The sequence below is a fragment of the Triticum urartu genome, chromosome 5 (genome assembly GCF_003073215.2).
Source record: "Triticum urartu cultivar G1812 chromosome 5, Tu2.1, whole genome shotgun sequence".
NCBI lineage: Eukaryota > Viridiplantae > Streptophyta > Magnoliopsida > Poales > Poaceae > Triticum > Triticum urartu.
The window spans coordinates 45,744,079-45,762,837 of NC_053026.1; the positions used below are offsets into that span (position 1 = coordinate 45,744,079).

Genomic DNA, 18,759 nt, shown 5'->3' on the forward strand with positions numbered 1-18,759 from the left:
TGTTCTTTCCTCTTTGATACACAAATATGATGGTAGATATATCTCAGACGTAATTGAGAAAGTATCTTTTACCTTTGGGCAAAAGGTAAACCAATCGGCCAACAGAAAATATGTTACTTGGCCGTAACCCCTAAGCAAACGCAAACGTTCCAGTTTAAAGAACAGTGGGAACATCATGTTTCCATTAACCAAGATGTATCCGGTCACATCATCACCGAACACTGATTAGACCATCATGGTTCCATCAAACACAGGAACCAAGGTCTGTTTACCCGCACCAGGCCAGTCTCAGACTGGAAACCCTCACATATATCATCAGACTGCACAAGACTCAAAACTCCCAGCTAGAAACATTTAGAGTTACCTAACATTTAGAGTTACCTTGCATTGCTGGGTTGCAAAGAACCACAGCACATAAAAACCGGATCATGCAAGATCCACACACGAAGCCAGTCTCAAGACTGGAAACCTTCGCATATATCATCAGACTCCAAACATAACCAGAAACAGCTAGGCTAACTACACTAGATCATTCAAACAGTAACCAGAAGTTGCGACAGGTGTATCCCAGAGACATTGTGATCGAAGACACTCAGCTTTACTGCGAAGGCCCACTTGTACTCGCTGTATTCTCTTCAGATAACCTTTTCACCATTCTGAAAAGATTGAATGTGAATTAACAGTTACAGAACATAAACACAAACTGATATGTAGTCACAAAACTACATAAACATTGACTGATATGTAGTCATAAAACTACATAAACATTGACTGATATGTAGTCACAAAACTACATAAACATTAACTGATATGTAGTCACAAAACTACATAAACATTAACTGATATGTAGTCATAAAAGTATCTTTCGTGTGGAGTCTGATGAATTCCTGGTTGTCCGGTTCCAGAGCAAGACAAGCCTTTATAGCTAAAAGAGCCTTATCATATTAAACTTTTATACTTATTTTAACTAAGTGTATCATATTATAATTGTAATTAATATTTTTTATTACTTAGCCACATAAAATGTTTTCAAATAACATTTATATTATTATTTGGTATGCATCTGTAATGTATATAATTGAACATCTTAATTTTACAAAATGAAAAATTTATGATGTACCAAAACTTTTCTTTATTGTTAAGACAATCTTTCATATTTATTTTTCTAATATTGCATAAACGGTGTAGTGTATACACATTTGCATATACATGCGTGTGTTCATATATCTTTTCATGTTATATTGAATATTACGATATAGATTTATAAATTATAGATATACCAACAAATATTTTTATAGCAATTTCTAGTATATATTAGGTGGTCATATTCATGGAAACTTCTAGGGCATAGAAAATGTGGCCTGCATAATAGGTTCAGTAATTCGAAGAACCAAAAATGTTGTTGATTATGCTTTTATGCATGATTCGATTACCTAATGTGCTCGTCCAGATTCACTTAGTTTAGTTTGGTGCAAATGAGATGCCTAAACGTTTATCAAATTAAAAATTGTGCATTGGTTTAAACATTGAAATCGATATATCATAATTTTCATTATGATACTAAGACATGCATTGTAAAAGAGAGACTAATGTATTTGAACTCAACTCCGCAGTCAGATTGGTTTGCCTAAGCGTGGTATAACTTATCAGTATGTGGTGTGAACTTATGCTTATGCTAATTGAGGCTCTATTTTATCCATTGAATAATATTCCAGATGTAATGTATACTCTTTTTTGGAGAGATCTCGCAAGCTTTATTGATTCAGAGACATGTTCATAGGGACAATAGTTGGGTCATGAGGATTGCCCAACCACACATCTCTATCTATGCCTAGATTATATGCATACTTTGCGAGATTGTGAGCCTCCAAATTGAAGTTTCTACGCTCAAAAATAAACTTGGAAGAAGAAAAACCAGAACTACGAGCTATTATTTCATGTGTGATTGTTGTGCTCGGTCCACTTGTTCCCCAGTTGATGTCATTAATTACTCCTTCACAATCGGAAGCCAGAACCACATCATGAACATCCAGATCTTCTGCCAAAGCTAGTCCCTCTCTGCAAGAAAAGGTTTCTAAGACCGTTGGATCAACGACACCTTTGTAGAACACTCCATAAGACCCTAGGTAGTTGCCATTCTCATCTCGACATAGTGCAGCCACAGCTTCGCCCTTCTGCTCCGAGCTACTGCTCCATCAACGTTCACTTTGACAGTGGTGGTTCCCGAAGCGAGCCAGTGTTGAGTCCTGGCCGCCCGTGCTGACATGCTCACCGTCATGTTCACCTTAGGGATATGTTGCAAGTCCGCAAGGAAGTTGTTCACAAAAGAAACAGTTTGGTGCGGCGCTTGAAAGATTGCCTCGTACACAGCTTTTCGCCGAGCATACCAAATCGCTCAAAGTGTGACAACCATTGTTGTAAACTTGGAGTGATCCATCCTACTGTATAATTCAAACAGCCATCTCTTTGCACTTGGTTCCTCTAATTCTGCCATCGCTAGCAGCACATCTGCATCCGATAGTGCCCACACACACCTCGACATCGTACAGGAGATCAAAGTGTGCCGCCACGAGTCTTGGCATCCACACAAAGGACATGTGCCCTGGGTTGCCATATTCCTGTGGTGTAACACATCCGTGGTATGCAGCGAATGCCGTGCCAAACGCCAGATGAATAGTTTGATCTTCGAGAGTATAGGTATATTTCAAAGTGCCGACCAGGCTTTTCCTTCCTCCTGGCCTGCAGATGATCCCAATCTGCCCTCAGCCACTCCTCTCGCTGCAGTTTTGTGCTTACCAAAAATCTTACTAGTGTAAGTTTTAGTTGGGCCCCTCCCCTCTTGGGGCCCGGGGCGGTCGCCCCTTTTGCCCGGCCTATGGGCCGGCCCTGTGCCCAGCAGCAACTGCCTTGGCAACGCCGCCTCAGTAACAGTAAATCAATTCAACAGCACAATTTTATGTAAATGTAAGCATACTAGCAATAAACTAATCCCAAATCACAAGGATATACAGCTTTTATAAACTATTCCCAATGCAAATCTGGTCATCCAACAGAAGTCCAAAACTACTACACAAACTGGGCATCCAGCGTTCCTGCGAAGTGCCTAGTTAGCATATTAACAAGCTGCTTATTTTACCATGATACTGTTAAGAAAATAAGATACAGCTTATTGTGTAATCGGTATAACAAAATACTGCATGACCAACCTCTTTTGAGAAATAAGCACTCATGTACGTAGAAATACATTCCACTGTTATTTCATATTCAGATGACGTTATTCCAAAGTGTACACAGAGGTCGCATAGACTGCTGATGTTGCTCCAGTCCCATTCATCCATATCAGATTTTAAAGCCTGCCACATAAAGGAAATATAGTTCAAGTCTTCATGATACATCACAATTTGTACTGGTGCAATGATTGGAATAAGGATGCAATGGCGACAATTCTACGTGTTTATAGGACTCAGTTTCATGGGTGCATCGCCATATTCGAATTGTAACATGACTGAAACTGGCAAGCCGACACTTTGCTACTCAGGAAATCCATACTTTTGGACTTACCTTGCAAAGATAGGTCGCGACAACAACATTTCTAGCTTCCAGTTCAACAATTATTCTGGGGCGCAGCTGCTGGACTTTATTTGCTTTCCTCAAACGGTCCTAAAGCATAACGGATTTGTGAAATGTAAATAAATTATGCCACAAGAAAAACGGAAGCATTGAACACTGAAGTCAAAACAATACCTCATGCAAGAACTCTTCTGTCTGGACATGGCTGAGTAAATTTGCAACGGTCCAGTCCTCTATGCCAGCTATCTGTTCTGTTCTATCAAATAAAAGGTCGATGACCAGATTCCATTTGTTTTTGGCGGCGATGACCAATGCTGGTTCTTCAAGAAAATCCTATATTTTTAAGAGATACATGTCAAAAGGAGAGAAAACAACATAACATGACACCTAATAAATCCACAAAGAGACCGACTGTAACACCCCGGATGTAACTTTCCCTATTTGTACTCCAACTCTTGCCGTTTCCGGCGTTAAGTTATATTTATTTCCTCGGGTTCGGGTTTTGTCTCCGTGTTTTGTTGTCGTTGTCATGCATCTCATATCATGTCATCATGTGCATTGCATTTGCATACGTGTTCATCTCATACATTCAAGCATTTTCCCCGTTGTCCGTTTTGCATTCCGGCGCTTCGTTCTCCTCCGGTGATCATTTCTAGCTTTCTTTTGTGTGTGGGGATTAAACATTTCTGGATTGGACCGACACTTGCCAAGCGGCCTTGGTTTACTACCGGTAGACCGCCTGTCAAGTTTCGTACCATTTGGACTTCGTTTGGTACTCCAACGGTTAACCGAGGGACCGAAAAGGCCTCGTGTGTGTTGCAGCCCAACACCCCTCCATTTTGGCCCAAAAACCCACCAAACTCTGCTCCATCACCTAGAGCGTTCGATGACGATCGCGTGGCCGAAAACCGCACCTCATTTGGACTCTCCTAGCTCCACTTATGCCTATAAATAGACCCCCCCGAATTTCGGATCTCTCCCTCTCCCCGAAACCCTAATTTCATCTCCGCGCGCCGGACACGTCCGCCGCCGCCCCCCTCGCCCTATCCGCCGCCGCCACGTGGCAACCGGCCACGGGCCCGAAGCCCCAAGGCCGGCCCCCGACGCCGCCACCGCGGGCCGCGCCCCACACTGCCGTCCTCCGCCGCCTCCCGCCGTCCTCCGCCGCCGCCGCCTCGCCCGGCTGCCGCCGCCGCCTCGCCGGGCCGCCCCCGCCGCCACCGCGGGCCGCCGCTGCCGCCGCCACCGCGGGCCGCCGACGCCGCCCCGCGCGGGTCGCCGCCCCGCCGCCCGCTCCTCTCCGGCGACCGGAGCCCGGATCCGGCCGCCCCCTCCAACTCCGGCCGTCTACAGCTCCGGCGAGCTCGGATCCAGCCGTGCCTCGTTTTCCGTGCAGATCTGAGATATTTTGGATCGGTTGACTTTCTCCTCCCGAAACCCTAATTTTATGCAATCTTTGACCTGTGATATCTCCGCATCCGTAGCTCCGATTTGGGCATATAGTATATCAAAATGTTCGTCTCAATGAGTGCATCATTTCATTCCATTGCATCATTTTCATTTGAGTGCATCTTGATGCCTGAAATGCTGTTAGAAGGAGGCTTCATGAGTAAATTGTCAGATCTGCTAGTTCATCTTAGACTTTTGTCATTTTTGCCATGATTGTTGTGTGCATGATATGCCTGTGAGTCCTTCATATGTTTTGTTAAGCATCTTGTTATCTTTCCAGAGGTGCAACCCATGCATTTTTAGGATGTGTGTGGTGACTTGTGCAAGCTTGCAAAGTGAGGCACCCGGTAAATCTGTTTTCAGGGACTTAGTAGTTTTCACTAAGTCTGGGATTATTTAGTTCATGATGCCATATGTTCTTGCTATTTCCTAGTGATCCGTGCCTCTTTTGAGGATGATCATTAAAGGAGTTTTGTTAATCTTGTTATTATCTATCCATCCATGTCTTTACTTGTAATTATGGAGCACCCTAGCTTGAGTCAATCGAGCTCTACTTTTGCTTCGTTGTGAATCTGGGCAGATCGTCAACTTGTTTGCGATTTTGCCGATGTTATTGTAGTTGATCCGTGCATGCTATGCCATTGTTCTTGCCATGTCTAGCTTGTATTTTGTGCCTTCTTTAGGGATGTATGCTTGTCTTGCCATGACTTGCACCGTGGTGAGCGCATCGAGCTCGTAAACATGCCTTCGTGAGTTATGTTTCAGCATGTCCCAGTTTTCACTAAGTCTGAAAACTGATTATGTTTTTGCTATGTTCGTGTGCTTGTTAGTATATTTTGTGATCCCTTTTGGCTCAAGGTCACTAAGGGACTTTTGTTAAACTTGTTGAGTAGCTCCATACCAGGTCTTTCGTTGTCATGTTCAGGTCCTGTAGCATATTGTTTTGTTGCTCCGAAGAGGGCTACATGATCTGAAATTCCAGACAAGTGTTAATTTCACTAAGTCTGAGATCTGTTTTACCATTTGCGTTTTTGCCCATGCTTGTTTGAACCTGTTAATGGATGAATTGGCCGTGGCTTAGTGCTAGTATTTTGATAAGAATCTTGTGTGCATCCCTTCCATGTATTTTGGTGTCATGTTTGGGTGCTGTAGCATGTTCATGTCGTTGCATTTAGATGCCTACTTGCTGTAAATCGCAGACCGGTGTCAATTTTGAATCGCTTGCCATTTCCAAACCGTAACTCCGATTCCGGCGTTCTTTATATCGTTTTCAAGCGATTTCATCTCATATTTCCAGTGGCACACTTGGATTTCCATGTTGAGGCCAGGTTCATGCATTTCCTGTCATATCTTGCATTTTGCATCCCGCATCGCATCCCGCATAGCACATCATGATTGCATCATACCGCTTGATCCTTGCACGTGGTTGATTGTGTCCTTGTTGCTTGTTTGTCTTGTTTGGTAGAGCCGAGAGACGAGTTTGCTAACGAGGAGCCCGTTGAGTTTGCTTTCGAGGATCCAGTCAACTCTGACAACTGTGCAGGCAAGATGATCATACCCTCGAAATCACTACTATCTTCGCTATGCTAGTTTGCTCGCTCTTTTGCTATGCCATTGCTATGATGCCTACCACTTGTTTTCAAGCCTCCCATATTGCCATGTAAAACCTCTAACCCACCTTGTCCTAGCAAACCGTTGATTGGCTATGTTACCGCTTTGCTCAGCCCCTCTTTAGCGTTGCTAGTTGCAGGTGAAGATTGGAGGTCGTTCCTTGTTGGAACCATTTTATTTTTATTTGTTGGGATATCATTATATTGCCGTGTTATCTTAATGCATCTATATACTTGGTAAAGGGTGGAAGGCTCGACCTCTCGCCTCAGTGTTTTGTTCCACTCTTGCCGCCCTAGTTTCCGTCATATCGGTGTTATGTTCCCGGATTTTGCGTTCCTTACGCGGTTGGGTTATAATGGGAACCCCTTGATATTTCGCCTTGATTAAAGCTTTTCCAGCAATGCCCAACCTTGGTTTTACCATTTGTCACCTAGCCTTTTCTTTCCCTTGGGTTCTGCAGACTCAAGGGTCATCATTATTTTAACCCACCCGGGCCAGTGCTCCTCTGAGTGTTGGTCCAAACTGTCAGCCGCCGGTGGCTACCAGGGGCAACTCTGGGCTGGCCTATCGGAAGTTTGGACAATCTGAGTGTGCCCTGAGAGAGAGATATGTGCAGCTCCTATCGGGATTTGTCGGCACATTCGGGCGGTGTTGCTGGTCTTGTTTTAACCTGTCGAAGTGTCTTGAGTTACCGAGATACCGAGTCTGATCGGAATGTCTTGGGAGGAGGTCTATTTATTCGTTGACCGTGAGAGCTTGTCATGGGCTAAGTTGGGACTCCCCTGCAGGGATTGAACTTTCGGAAGCCGTGCCCGCGGTTATGGGCAGATGGGAATTTGTTAATGTCCGGTTGTAGATAACTTGAACCTTAATTTAATTAAAATGAATCAACTGAGTGTGTTACCGTGATGGCCTCTTCTCGGCGGAGTCCAGGAAGTGGACACGGTGTTGGAGTAATGTTTGTGCAGGTTGTTCTCTAGCTTCTCGCTCGTGCTTTGCCTCCTCTTCTCGCTCTCTTTTGCAAATAAGTTAGCCACCATACTTGCTAGTCGCTTGCTGCAGCTCCACTCATATTTTACCTTGCCATGCCTATAAGCTCAAATAGTCTTGATCGCGAGGCTGCGAGATTGCTGAGTCCCTGTGGCTCACAGATTACTATTACACCAGATGCAGGGCCTGATGATTCCGCTCCAGGAGACGCGTATGAGCTCAAGTGGGAGTTCGACGAAGACTCTCAACGATACTACGTTTCCTTTCCCGATGATCAGTAGTGGTGCCCAGTTGGGGGTGATTGGGACCGTTGTCGCATGTTGGGTTCTCTTTATTTTGGCGCCGTAGTGGGCCATGAGTGTTTTGGATGATGTAATGTTATTTATGTACTTGATTGACGTGGCGAGTGTAAGCCAACTATGTTATCTCCCTTTTATTATCATATTACATGGGATGTTGTGAAGATTGCCTAACTTGCGACATATGCCTTGAATGCGATTATGTCTCTAAGTCGTGCCTCGACACGTGGGAGCTATAGTCGCATCGAGGGTGTTACAAGTTGGTATCAGAGCCTTCCCCGACCTTAGGAGCCCCATTGCTTGATCGTTTTAGCGGCCGAGTTGTGTCTAGAAAAATGTTTTGAGTCATTTAGGAATTATATATCGGAGAGATTAGGAATTCTTTTTACTTCCCAGTCTCCTCATCGCTGTGGTAAGGCATCCTGGCGTAGAGTTTTGACTCTTCTCTTCTCAAATTTCACTAATTTTTTTAGGATCACGCGGGTATCTTGGAATCGTTCGGATGGTTTTATGATGAGAACATTGACTTGGTGCCTCCTGTCAGGGGTTTAGTGGAAGTGTCCCGGGGAGTTGTGCTCTGAGGTGTTGTCATCATAACTTTATCGTTGCAGTTCTGGAATACCTGAGTCTAGTACGCCGACATCGAAAATCTCTTTTATGCAATTCGTTGGTGAGATAACCTCGACGCCACCCAGTACTGGGGTGGGAGTTCGGGAGTATCGCCATAACTAGTATAACGGATGCTTTTCGAAGGTTGAGGTAGATGGTTTCCGAAGGTTTTCTTGGTTATGTGTTGAAGGATGGATACAGCTGGATGTAGGATTTGCTAGTTTGGGTGAGATATTATGCTTCCCCTGTATCCCCAACACCTGATTGCATAAACGGAAAGGTTCGGGAGTTTCATAGGTGGGAATTCTCGTAGCTCTAGTTCTTCTTCCACGGATATTGGTTTGAGATTGGGATTTCTTACCGATTATTCGTTCTTGAGCCGTACCTTGTTGATTTATTTATCGACCTTCATTCTACGTGGCTTCTCAATTTATGGATATGTGACCATTTCAAGAGGAATGCATTCGTTCATTTTGTTCGGATGTGAAGACTATATGTTGCAATTTTCATTCCGTTGGATTCAGCTTCAATATTTATCTATCAATGTGCTAATGGTGGTCACCCTCTTCAGGATGGCTCCTCCAACGCGCACGACTCCGAATCCTGATCCGCCACCACCTCCCTCCTCCAGAGGCATGGCAAGCTGTGATGGCCGCAACCAATGCAAACACACAGCTGATCATGCAAATTCTTCAAGAGCGCAATCAAGGCAGTCAAGGGAATCAAGGCAGCAATCAGAGTCACTTTGCTACACTCAACCAGTTCCTTGCTAACGGGCCAAAGACTTTCAGCAATTGTGTTGAGGCAACCGATGCTGACGATTGGCTTGTGGATCTGTGTAAGCATTTCGAGTGCAGTAACGTCAGGCCTGAGGACTTTGTCAAGTTCGCTTCCTTCCAACTCAAAGATCAAGCTGCAGAATGGTTCCAGCAGTACAAGGATTCCAGAGGTGGACGTGTTATCACTTGGGATGATTTCCGTCGAGATTTCCGAGCTCATCATATTCCGCAGAGCGTGGTTGAAAGCAAGCGTGAGGAATTCCGCAATCTGAAGCAAGGCTCTTTGTCTGTCTATGACTACAACAAGTTGTTCCAGAAACTCGCCCGCTTTGCCAAGCAGGACGTGCCCGATGAGAAGAGCATGATATGTCAGTTCAGGGGTGGTCTCAGAGAAGAAATTCAGCTCGCTCTTGTCCTCTTCGAGCCCTTGAGATACGATGAGTTCTACAACATGGCACTGAAGCAAGAGGCTGCTCAGTTGAGGTGTGATGCTTCCAAGAAGCGAGTCAGAGATGTTACTCCTTCTTCCTCTACTCAAGTGGCCAAGCAGCAGAAGTTTTGGCTTCCTCCTCCTCCGTCCCGTCAGCCGTTTCAGCAGAAGAGCAAAGGTGGCAGTGGTTCTTCCCACCCACCCAACCCTGGCTTTCAGAACAAGACTTCGTCTCAAGCTCCAAGATCGAGTGCTCCGTATCACCGTCCGCTTTCAGAGGTCACGTGCAACAAGTGCCAACAGAAGGGTCACTATGCCAACAAGTGTCTCAACCAGAGGCGTCTTCCTCCTCCTCCTCCTCCTCCTGTCAGATCGACAAGTACAGCTGTGGTCAAGCATAACCCCAAGCATGCCAAGGTCAATTTGATGAATGCAGCTCAGGCAGAGGAATCATCAGATGTCATCATGGGTAATTTTCCAGTTAACTCTTTTCCAGCAAAAGTTCTTTTTGACACTGGTGCATCGCATTGTTTCATGTCAAGATCATTTGTTTCCAAGCATGACTTCGTTTCACAAATGTTGGGTAAACCTATGGGAGTGGTTTCTCCGGCTAAGTCTATGAGGGCTACTTCAATAGTCCCGGATGTTTCTATCATGATGGGTGATTTCAAGTTTCTGGCTTCTCCAATGGTTCTTGGTAACTCGGATATTGATCTTATTCTCGGGATGAATTGGCTTTCTAAGCACAAGGCTCAGCTTGATTGTGCAGCCAGGCAGATTCAATTGACTCATTCGTCTGAGGATGTAATTGTCTTTGCCGCTCGTGATGATACCATTCGTCTGTTTTCTCTCAATGAGAAGGGTGAATTGGACGCCATCTCGCAAATTCCAGTCGTTTGCGAATATCAAGACGTCTTTCCAGAAGAGCTCCCAGGAATGCCTCTGCACCGGCCAGTTGAATTCGTTATTGATCTTGAGCCTGGCACGGAACCTGTGTGCAAACGTCCTTACAAGCTCGGACCTGAAGAGTTGAAGGAGCTGAAGAAGCAAATCGATATGCAAGAGAAAATGGGTCTCATCCGGCCTAGTTCTTCTCCGTGGGGTTGTGGTGTTCTTTTTGTGAAGAAGAAGGATGAAACGGACCGACTTTGTGTTGATTACCGTCCAGTGAACAAGAAGACCATCAAGAACAAATATCCACTTCCCAACATCAATGAGCTGTTCGAGCAACTCAAAGGTGCTCAAGTATTCTCCAAGCTTGATCTCCGTATGGGTTATCATCAGATTCGCATTCGTGAAGAAGATATTCCCAAGACAGCATTCAGAACAAGATTTGGTTCATATGAATACACTATCATGTCTTTTGGCCTCGCCAACGCTCCTCCGACGTTCTCTTGCATGATGAACTTCATCTTCAATGCCTACACCAATGACTTCGTTTTGGTCTATCTCGACGACATTCTGGTTTTCTCCAAGAACAAGGAAGATCATGCCAAACACTTGCATTTGGTGCTTGATAAGCTCAGGGAACATCAGTTCTACGCCAAGTTCTCCAAGTGTGAATTTTGGCTTGATGAGGTTCTTTATCTTGGTAATATCATCTCTGCCAAGGGCATTGCCGTGAATCCTGAGAAGGTGTCTGCAATTGTGAATTGGGAACCTCCTCAGAACGTGAAGCAACTCCGCAGTTTTCTCGGTCTCGCAAGCTATTGCCGAAGATTCGTTGAAAACTTTTCTAAGATCGCGAAGCCTCTCTCTAATCTTCTTCAGAAGCACGTCAAGTACGTCTGGTCTCCGGAGTGTGATATTGCTTTCAACACTTTGAAAGAGAAGTTGATCACTGCTCCAGTTCTGACTCCACCTGATGAATCCAAGCCATACGAGGTCTTTTGTGATGCCTCTCTCCAACGTCTTGGCGCAGTATTGATGCAAGAGAAGAAAGTTGTTGCTTATACATCTCGCCAGTTGAAGCCTAATGAGAAGAACTACCCCACTCATGATCTCGAGTTGGCGGCAGTTGTGCATGCTCTTTTGACTTGGAGACATCTTCTCTTGGGAAGAAAAGTGGACATTTTCACTGATCACAAGAGTCTCAAGTACATCTTCACTCAGCCTAATCTCAACCTCAGGCAAACTCGATGGGTCGAAATGATTCAAGAGTATAATCCGAGTATTGAGTACACTCCAAGCAAGGCTAATGTGATTGCTGACGCTTTGAGCAGGAAGGCTTATCGCAACAGTCTGATTCTTAAGCCTTATCAACCCGAGCTTTGTGAAGCTTTCCGCAAACTTAATCTGCAAGTTGTTCCTCAAGGTTTCCTCGCCAACCTTCTAGTCTCTCCTACCTTGGAAGACCAGATTCGCCAAGCCCAGCTTCTTGATGCTATGGTGAAAAAGGTGAAGATTGGGATTGCCAAGAGTCAGTCCAAGTACAAGTGCTACCGCCTTTCTGACAAGGACACTCTCTTCTTCGAGGATCGTATCGTTGTGCCCAAAGGTGACCTCCGTAAAGTGATCATGAACGAGGCTCAAAATTCTCTCCTCTCCATCCACCCTGGGAGCACGAAGATGTATCAGGACCTTAAGCAAGCTTATTGGTGGACTCGAATGAAGCGCGAGATCGCTCAATTCGTGAATGAATGTGATGTCTGCAGAAGAGTGAAGGCAGAACACCAAAGGCCAGCAGGTCTCTTCCAACCTCTTGCCATTCCATAATGGAAGTTTGACCACATTGAAATGGACTTCGTGACTGGGTTTCCAAAGTCCAAGCGTGGCAATGATGCTATATTCGTTGTCATCGACAAACTCACCAAAGTGGCTCACTTTCTGCCTATCAAAGAGTCGATCACTGCAGCTCAATTGGCGGAACTCTATACCTCTCGCATTGTCTCTCTGCACGGTATTCCTCAAGTGATCTCTTCAGACCGTGGCAGCATCTTTACCTCGAAGTTTTGGGATTCTTTTCAGAAGGCCATGGGCACCAACATCCGCATCAGCACAGTTTTCCATCCTCAAACCAGCGGTCAAGTCGAGCGTGTCAACCAGATTCTTGAAGATATGCTCAGGGCTTGTGTGATCTCCTTCGGCATGAAGTGGGAGGATTGTCTTCCTTATGCTGAATTCTCCTACAACAACAGTTTTCAAGCAAGTTCGGGCAAGGCCCCTTTTGAAATTCTGTATGGCAGGAAGTGCCGTACCCCTCTCAACTGGTCTGAAACCGGTGAACGTCAGCTTTTGGGTAATGACTTAATCACGGAGGCAGAAGAAATGTGCAAAGTCATTCGTGATAACCTCAAAGAAGCCCAATCCCGTCAGAAGAGCTACTATGATAGTAAGCACCGCGATTTGGCTTTCGAGATCGGAGATCATGTTTACCTCCGTGTCTCTCCTATGAAAGGTACTCGTCGCTTCGGTATCAAAGGGAAGCTTGCCCCTAGATACGTGGGACCTTTCAAGATTGTCAGCAAGAGAGGCGACCTCGCCTATCAACTCGAGCTTCCTTCAAACTTTGCAAATGTTCATGACGTGTTCCATGTCTCTCAGCTTCGAAAGTGCTTCAAGACTCCTGACCGCACCGTCAACTTCGAGGACATTGAGCTCCAAGAAGATCTCTCTTATCGTGAGCACCCAGTTGCTATTCTTGAAGAGACTGAACGCAAGACTCGCAACAAGTCAATCAAATTTCTCAAAGTCAAGTGGTCACACCATTTCGAGCGTGAAGCTACCTGGGAACGCGAGGATCACCTCCGTTCTGAGTACCCGGCGTTCTTTCAGTCCTAGATCTCGGGACGAGATCCTTTCGTAGTGGTGGAGTGTTGTAACACCCCGGATGTAACTTTCCCTATTTGTACTCCAACTCTTGCCGTTTCCGGTGTTAAGTTATATTTATTTCCTCGGGTTCGGGTTTTGTCTCCGTGTTTTGTTGTCATTGTCATGCATCTCATATCATGTCATCATGTGCATTGCATTTGCATACGTGTTCATCTCATACATTCAAGCATTTTCCCCGTTGTCCGTTTTGCATTCCGGCGCTTCGTTCTCCTCCGGTGATCATTTCTAGCTTTATTTTGTGTGTGGGGATTAAACATTTCCGGATTGGACCGACACTTGCCAAGCTGCCTTGGTTTACTACCGGTAGACCGCCTGTCAAGTTTCGTACCATTTGGACTTCGTTTGGTACTCCAATGGTTAACCGAGGGACCGAAAAGGCCTCGTGTGTGTTGCAGCCCAACACCCCTCTATTTTGGCCCAAAAGCCCACCAAACTCTGCTCCATCACCTAGAGCGTTCGATGACGATCGCGTGGCCGAAAACCGCACCTCATTTGGACTCTCCTAGCCCCGCCGCCCGCTCCTCTCCGGCGACCGGAGCCCGGATCCGGCCGCCCCCTCCAACTCCGGCCGTCTACAGCTCCGGCGAGCTCGGATCCAGCCGTGCCTCGTTTTCCGTGCAGATCTGAGATATTTTGGATCGGTTGACTTTCTCCTCCCGAAACCCTAATTTTATGCAATCTTTGACCTGTGATATCTCCGCATCCGTAGCTCCGATTTGGGCATATAGTATATCAAAATGTTCGTCTCAATGAGTGCATCATTTCATTCCATTGCATCATTTTCATTTGAGTGCATCTTGATGCCTGAAATGCTGTTAGAAGGAGGCTTCATGAGTAAATTGTCAGATCTGCTAGTTCATCTTAGACTTTTGTCATTTTTGCCATGATTGTTGTGTGCATGATATGCCTGTGAGTCCTTCATATGTTTTGTTAAGCATCTTGTTATCTTTCCAGAGGTGCAACCCATGCATTTTTAGGATGTGTGTGGTGACTTGTGCAAGCTTGCAAAGTGAGGCACCCGGTAAATCTGTTTTCAGGGACTTAGTAGTTTTCACTAAGTCTGGGATTATTTAGTTCATGATGCCATATGTTCTTGCTATTTCCTAGTGATCCGTGCCTCTTTTGAGGATGATCATTAAAGGAGTTTTGTTAATCTTGTTATTATCTATCCATCCATGTCTTTACTTGTAATTATGGAGCACCCTAGCTTGAGTCAATCGAGTTCTACTTTTGCTTCCTTGTGAATCTGGGCAGATCGTCAACTTGTTTGCGATTTTGCCGATGTTATTGTAGTTGATCCGTGCATGCTATGCCATTGTTCTTGCCATGTCTAGCTTGTATTTTGTGCCTTCTTTAGGGATGTATGCTTGTCTTGCCATGACTTGCACCGTGGTGAGCGCATTGAGCTCGTAAACATGCCTTCGTGAGTTATGTTTCAGCATGTCCCAGTTTTCACTAAGTCTGAAAACTGATTATGTTTTTGCTATGTTCGTGTGCTTGTTAGTATATTTTGTGATCCCTTTTGGCTCAAGGTCACTAAGGGACTTTTGTTAAACTTGTTGAGTAGCTCCATACCAGGTCTTTCTTTGTCATGTTCAGGTCCTGTAGCATATTGTTTTGTTGCTCCGAAGAGGGCTACATGATCTGAAATTCCAGACAAGTGTTAATTTCACTAAGTCTGAGATCTGTTTTACCATTTGCGTTTTTGCCATGCTTGTTTGAACCTCCTAATGGATGAATTGGCCGTAGCTCAGTGCTAGGCTTTTGTTAAGCATCTTGTGTGCATCCCTGCCATGTATTTTTTTGTCATGTTTGGGTGCTGTAGCATGTTCATCTCATTGCATTTAGATGCCTACTTGCTGTAAATCGCAGACCGGTGTCAATTTTTGAATCGCTTGCCATTTCCAAACTGTAACTCCGATTCCGGCGTTCTTTATATCGTTTTCAAGCGATTTCATCTCATCTTTCCAGTGGCACCCTTGGAATTCCAAGTTGAGGCCAGGTTCATTCATTTCCTGTCATATCTTGCATTTTGCATCCCGCATAGCATATCATCTTTGCATCGTGTTGTTTGAGTTTGCACGTGGTTGATTGTATCCTTATTGCTTGTTTGTCTTGTTTGGGTAGAGCCGGGAGACGAGTTCGCTAACGAGGAGCCCGTTGAGTTTGCTCTTGAGGATCCAGTCAACTCTGTCAACTGTGCAGGCAAGATGATCATACCCTCGAAATCACTACTATCTTTGCTATGCTAGTTTGCTCGCTCTTTTGCTATGCCATTGCTACGATGCCTACCACTTGCTTGCAAGCCTCCCAAATTGCCATGTCAAACCTCTAACCCACCATTGTCCTAGCAAACCGTTGATTGGCTATGTTACCGCTTTGCTCAGCCTCTCTTATAGCGTTGCTAGTTGCAGGTGAAGATTGGAGGCCGTTCCTTGTTGGACATTTATTTACTTGTTGGGATATCATTATATTGCTAAGTTATCTTAATGCATCTATATACTTGGTAAAGGGTGGAAGGCTCGGCCTCTCGCCTAGTGTTTTGTTCCACTCTTGCCGCCCTAGTTTCCGTCATATCGGTGTTATGTTCCCGGATTTTGCGTTCCTTACGCGGTTGGGTTATAATGGGAACCCCTTGACAGTCCGCCTTGAATAAGACTTCTCCAGCAATGCCCAACCTTGGTTTTACCATTTGCCACCTAGCCTTTTCCCTTGGGTTTCGCGGACTCAAGGGTCATCTTATTTTACCCCCCCGGGCCAGTGCTCCTCTGAGTGTTGGTCCAACCTAGAGCACCGTGCAGGGCCGTCCCTTGGCAACTTGGGTTACGTTGGCTCCCGTACGCTTAGCTTATCCGGTGTGCCCTGAGAACGAGATATGTGCAGCTCCTATCGGGATTTGTCGGCACAGCGGGCGGTGTTGCTGGACTTGTTTTACCATTGTCGGAGTTGTCTTGAATTACCGAGATACCGAGTCTGATCGGAACGTCTTGGGAGGAGGTCTATTCCTTCGTTGACCGTGAGAGCTTGTCATGGGCTAAGTTGAGACTCCCCTGCAGGGAATGAACTTTCGAAAGCCGTGCCCGCGGTTATGGGCAGATGGGAATTTGTTAATGTCCGGTTGTAGATAACTTGAACCTTAATTAATTAAAATGAATCAATTGAGTGTGTTACCGTGATGGCCTCTTCTCGGCGGAGTCCGGGAAGTGGACACGGTGTTGGAGTAATGTTTGCGCAGGTTGTTCTCTAGTTTCTCGCTCGTGCTTTGCCTCCTCTTCTCGCTCTCCTTTGCGAATAAGTTAGCCACCATACTTGCTAGTCGCTTGCTGCAGCTCCACTCATATTTTACCTTGCCATACCTATAAGCTTAAATAGTCTTGATCGCGAGGGTGCGAGATTGCCGAGTCCCTGTGGCTCACAGATTACTATTACACCAGATGCAGGGCCTGATGATTCCGCTCCAGGTGACGCGTATCAGCTCAAGTGGGAGTTCGACGAATACTCTTAACGATACTATGTTTCCTTTCCCGATGATCAGTAGTGGTGCCCAGTTGGGGGTGAATGGGACCGTTGTCGCATGTTGGGTTCTCTTTTATTTTGGCGCCGTAGTCGGGCCATGAGAGTTTGGATGATGTAATGTTATTTATGTACTTGATTGACGTGGCGAGTGTAAGCCAACTATGTTATCTCCCTTTTTATCTTATTACATGAGATGTTGTCAAGATTTCCTAACTTGCGACATATGCCTTCAATGCGATTATATCTCTAAGTCGTGCCTCGACACGTGGGAGCTATAGTCGCATCGAGGGTGTTACACCGACGAAGACCTGGTCCCATATGTTCACATCTGCTCCATGGTTTAAAAGCGTTTTCATAAGAGCATGAGCTTCAGCCTCATTGGTTTTAACCAATGCCACTTTGGTGAACAAGGGAAGAGTACCCACATCAGATACCTTTCAAATGGCAAAATTATAGAAGAGCAAATATGAATTAGTGTGAAACTATGAACAGGGAAAACATTATAAATATAATAAGTAAAATGTTATTACCCTTGTAAGAAAGTTCTGACAGTCAACTGAAGTGCCAAACAGGGAACAAATAAGTGGCGTGAAATTTCCAGCACTAGCAATGTTTACCTATTAGCAAATAAACGCAAATATAAACCACATTACAGAACCGAGTAAAGAAAACTAGCTGATGCATAGTATGAAAAAAAAGCCACCTCATTGGGGAAATCCTGGTGAATAGCTTTAATAGCCCCAAGACTTCCTAAAAAGGCAGCGCCGTGGATAGCCTTCCCAAAACAAGTATTCCCCTCAATGGTTGCTCCCAGCCTCATCAGTTCAAGTAGAGCATCAATATTATCTGAAAGGAAAACACAAATGAATATTCATAACATGACGGCAACAAGAACCAGAAATTTGAAATGGTGACAAATGCGTCACCACAGAAGCAGTCATACCATAGAAAACTGCCAAATGCAATGGAATTAACCCTGAATTATCTGTTGCATTCACATCAACGTGATGAGTGTTCACCAGACTGTCCATCAGAACAATGTTTCCACCTCGGGCAGCAAAATGCAGGGGAGTTCGTCCTATAATTACTAGACCACATGAGAGAGCATTTCTAGATTATTGCATAAAACAATAACAACTAGTAATGTAGGAAGCCTACCAGCCTCGTCATGAAGCCTAGAGCTTGGGTCGGAATGAAGATATTCCAGTAAACAAGTGGCAAGCAAGTTGTTTTTATTCAGTAAAGCATAGCTGAGCACACCCACACCTTGAATCTGATTGTTTGCAAAAATGTTTACGTATTTCTCACTCTCTCCCATAGTCTTGGCCTCCTCTGCATTTTTTCAAAATTAAGAAAATAAGTAACCAGAACTACATGCTAGAACTCTGTTAAAAAATAAACATAACATCTTATACCTCTAATACTCTTTTTCTCCCTCGTAGTAGTGGCATAGAGTGTAGCGGTTATGAGTTGTTGGACCCCTTTAAAGAATGGATTGTGCGTGAGAGAGAGAGAGAGAGATGGAAAGAGGAGAAAATATAGTGTAAGTGGTAGAGATTGATTATTACTAAGCTGATCCTTATCTTCCTGAGTCCTGGGATTACCCCCATGCCTGCGACCCCTCCTCGCCCTTCGAGGAGGCATCTTTCTTAGAACCTGATACAGCAGAAACACA

General features: G+C 45.0%; 1 protein-coding gene across 1 annotated transcript; it reads right to left on the reverse strand.

Moving 5' to 3' along the window:
• Nucleotides 1-579: 579 nt before the first annotated feature.
• Nucleotides 580-18,743, reverse strand: LOC125555599. The gene is made up of 10 exons (XM_048718501.1): nucleotides 18,653-18,743; nucleotides 18,500-18,565; nucleotides 18,243-18,416; nucleotides 18,028-18,162; nucleotides 17,788-17,930; nucleotides 17,393-17,701; nucleotides 3,745-3,903; nucleotides 3,562-3,660; nucleotides 3,207-3,353; nucleotides 580-656 (listed from the first exon to the last, which is right to left on the reverse strand). The coding sequence occupies exons 6-10, from the start codon at nucleotides 17,438-17,440 to the stop codon at nucleotides 636-638; spliced, it is 474 nt and encodes a 157-aa protein (XP_048574458.1). The 5' UTR covers nucleotides 17,441-17,701; nucleotides 17,788-17,930; nucleotides 18,028-18,162; nucleotides 18,243-18,416; nucleotides 18,500-18,565; nucleotides 18,653-18,743; the 3' UTR covers nucleotides 580-635.
• Between the last annotated feature and the right edge of the window lie 16 nt (nucleotides 18,744-18,759).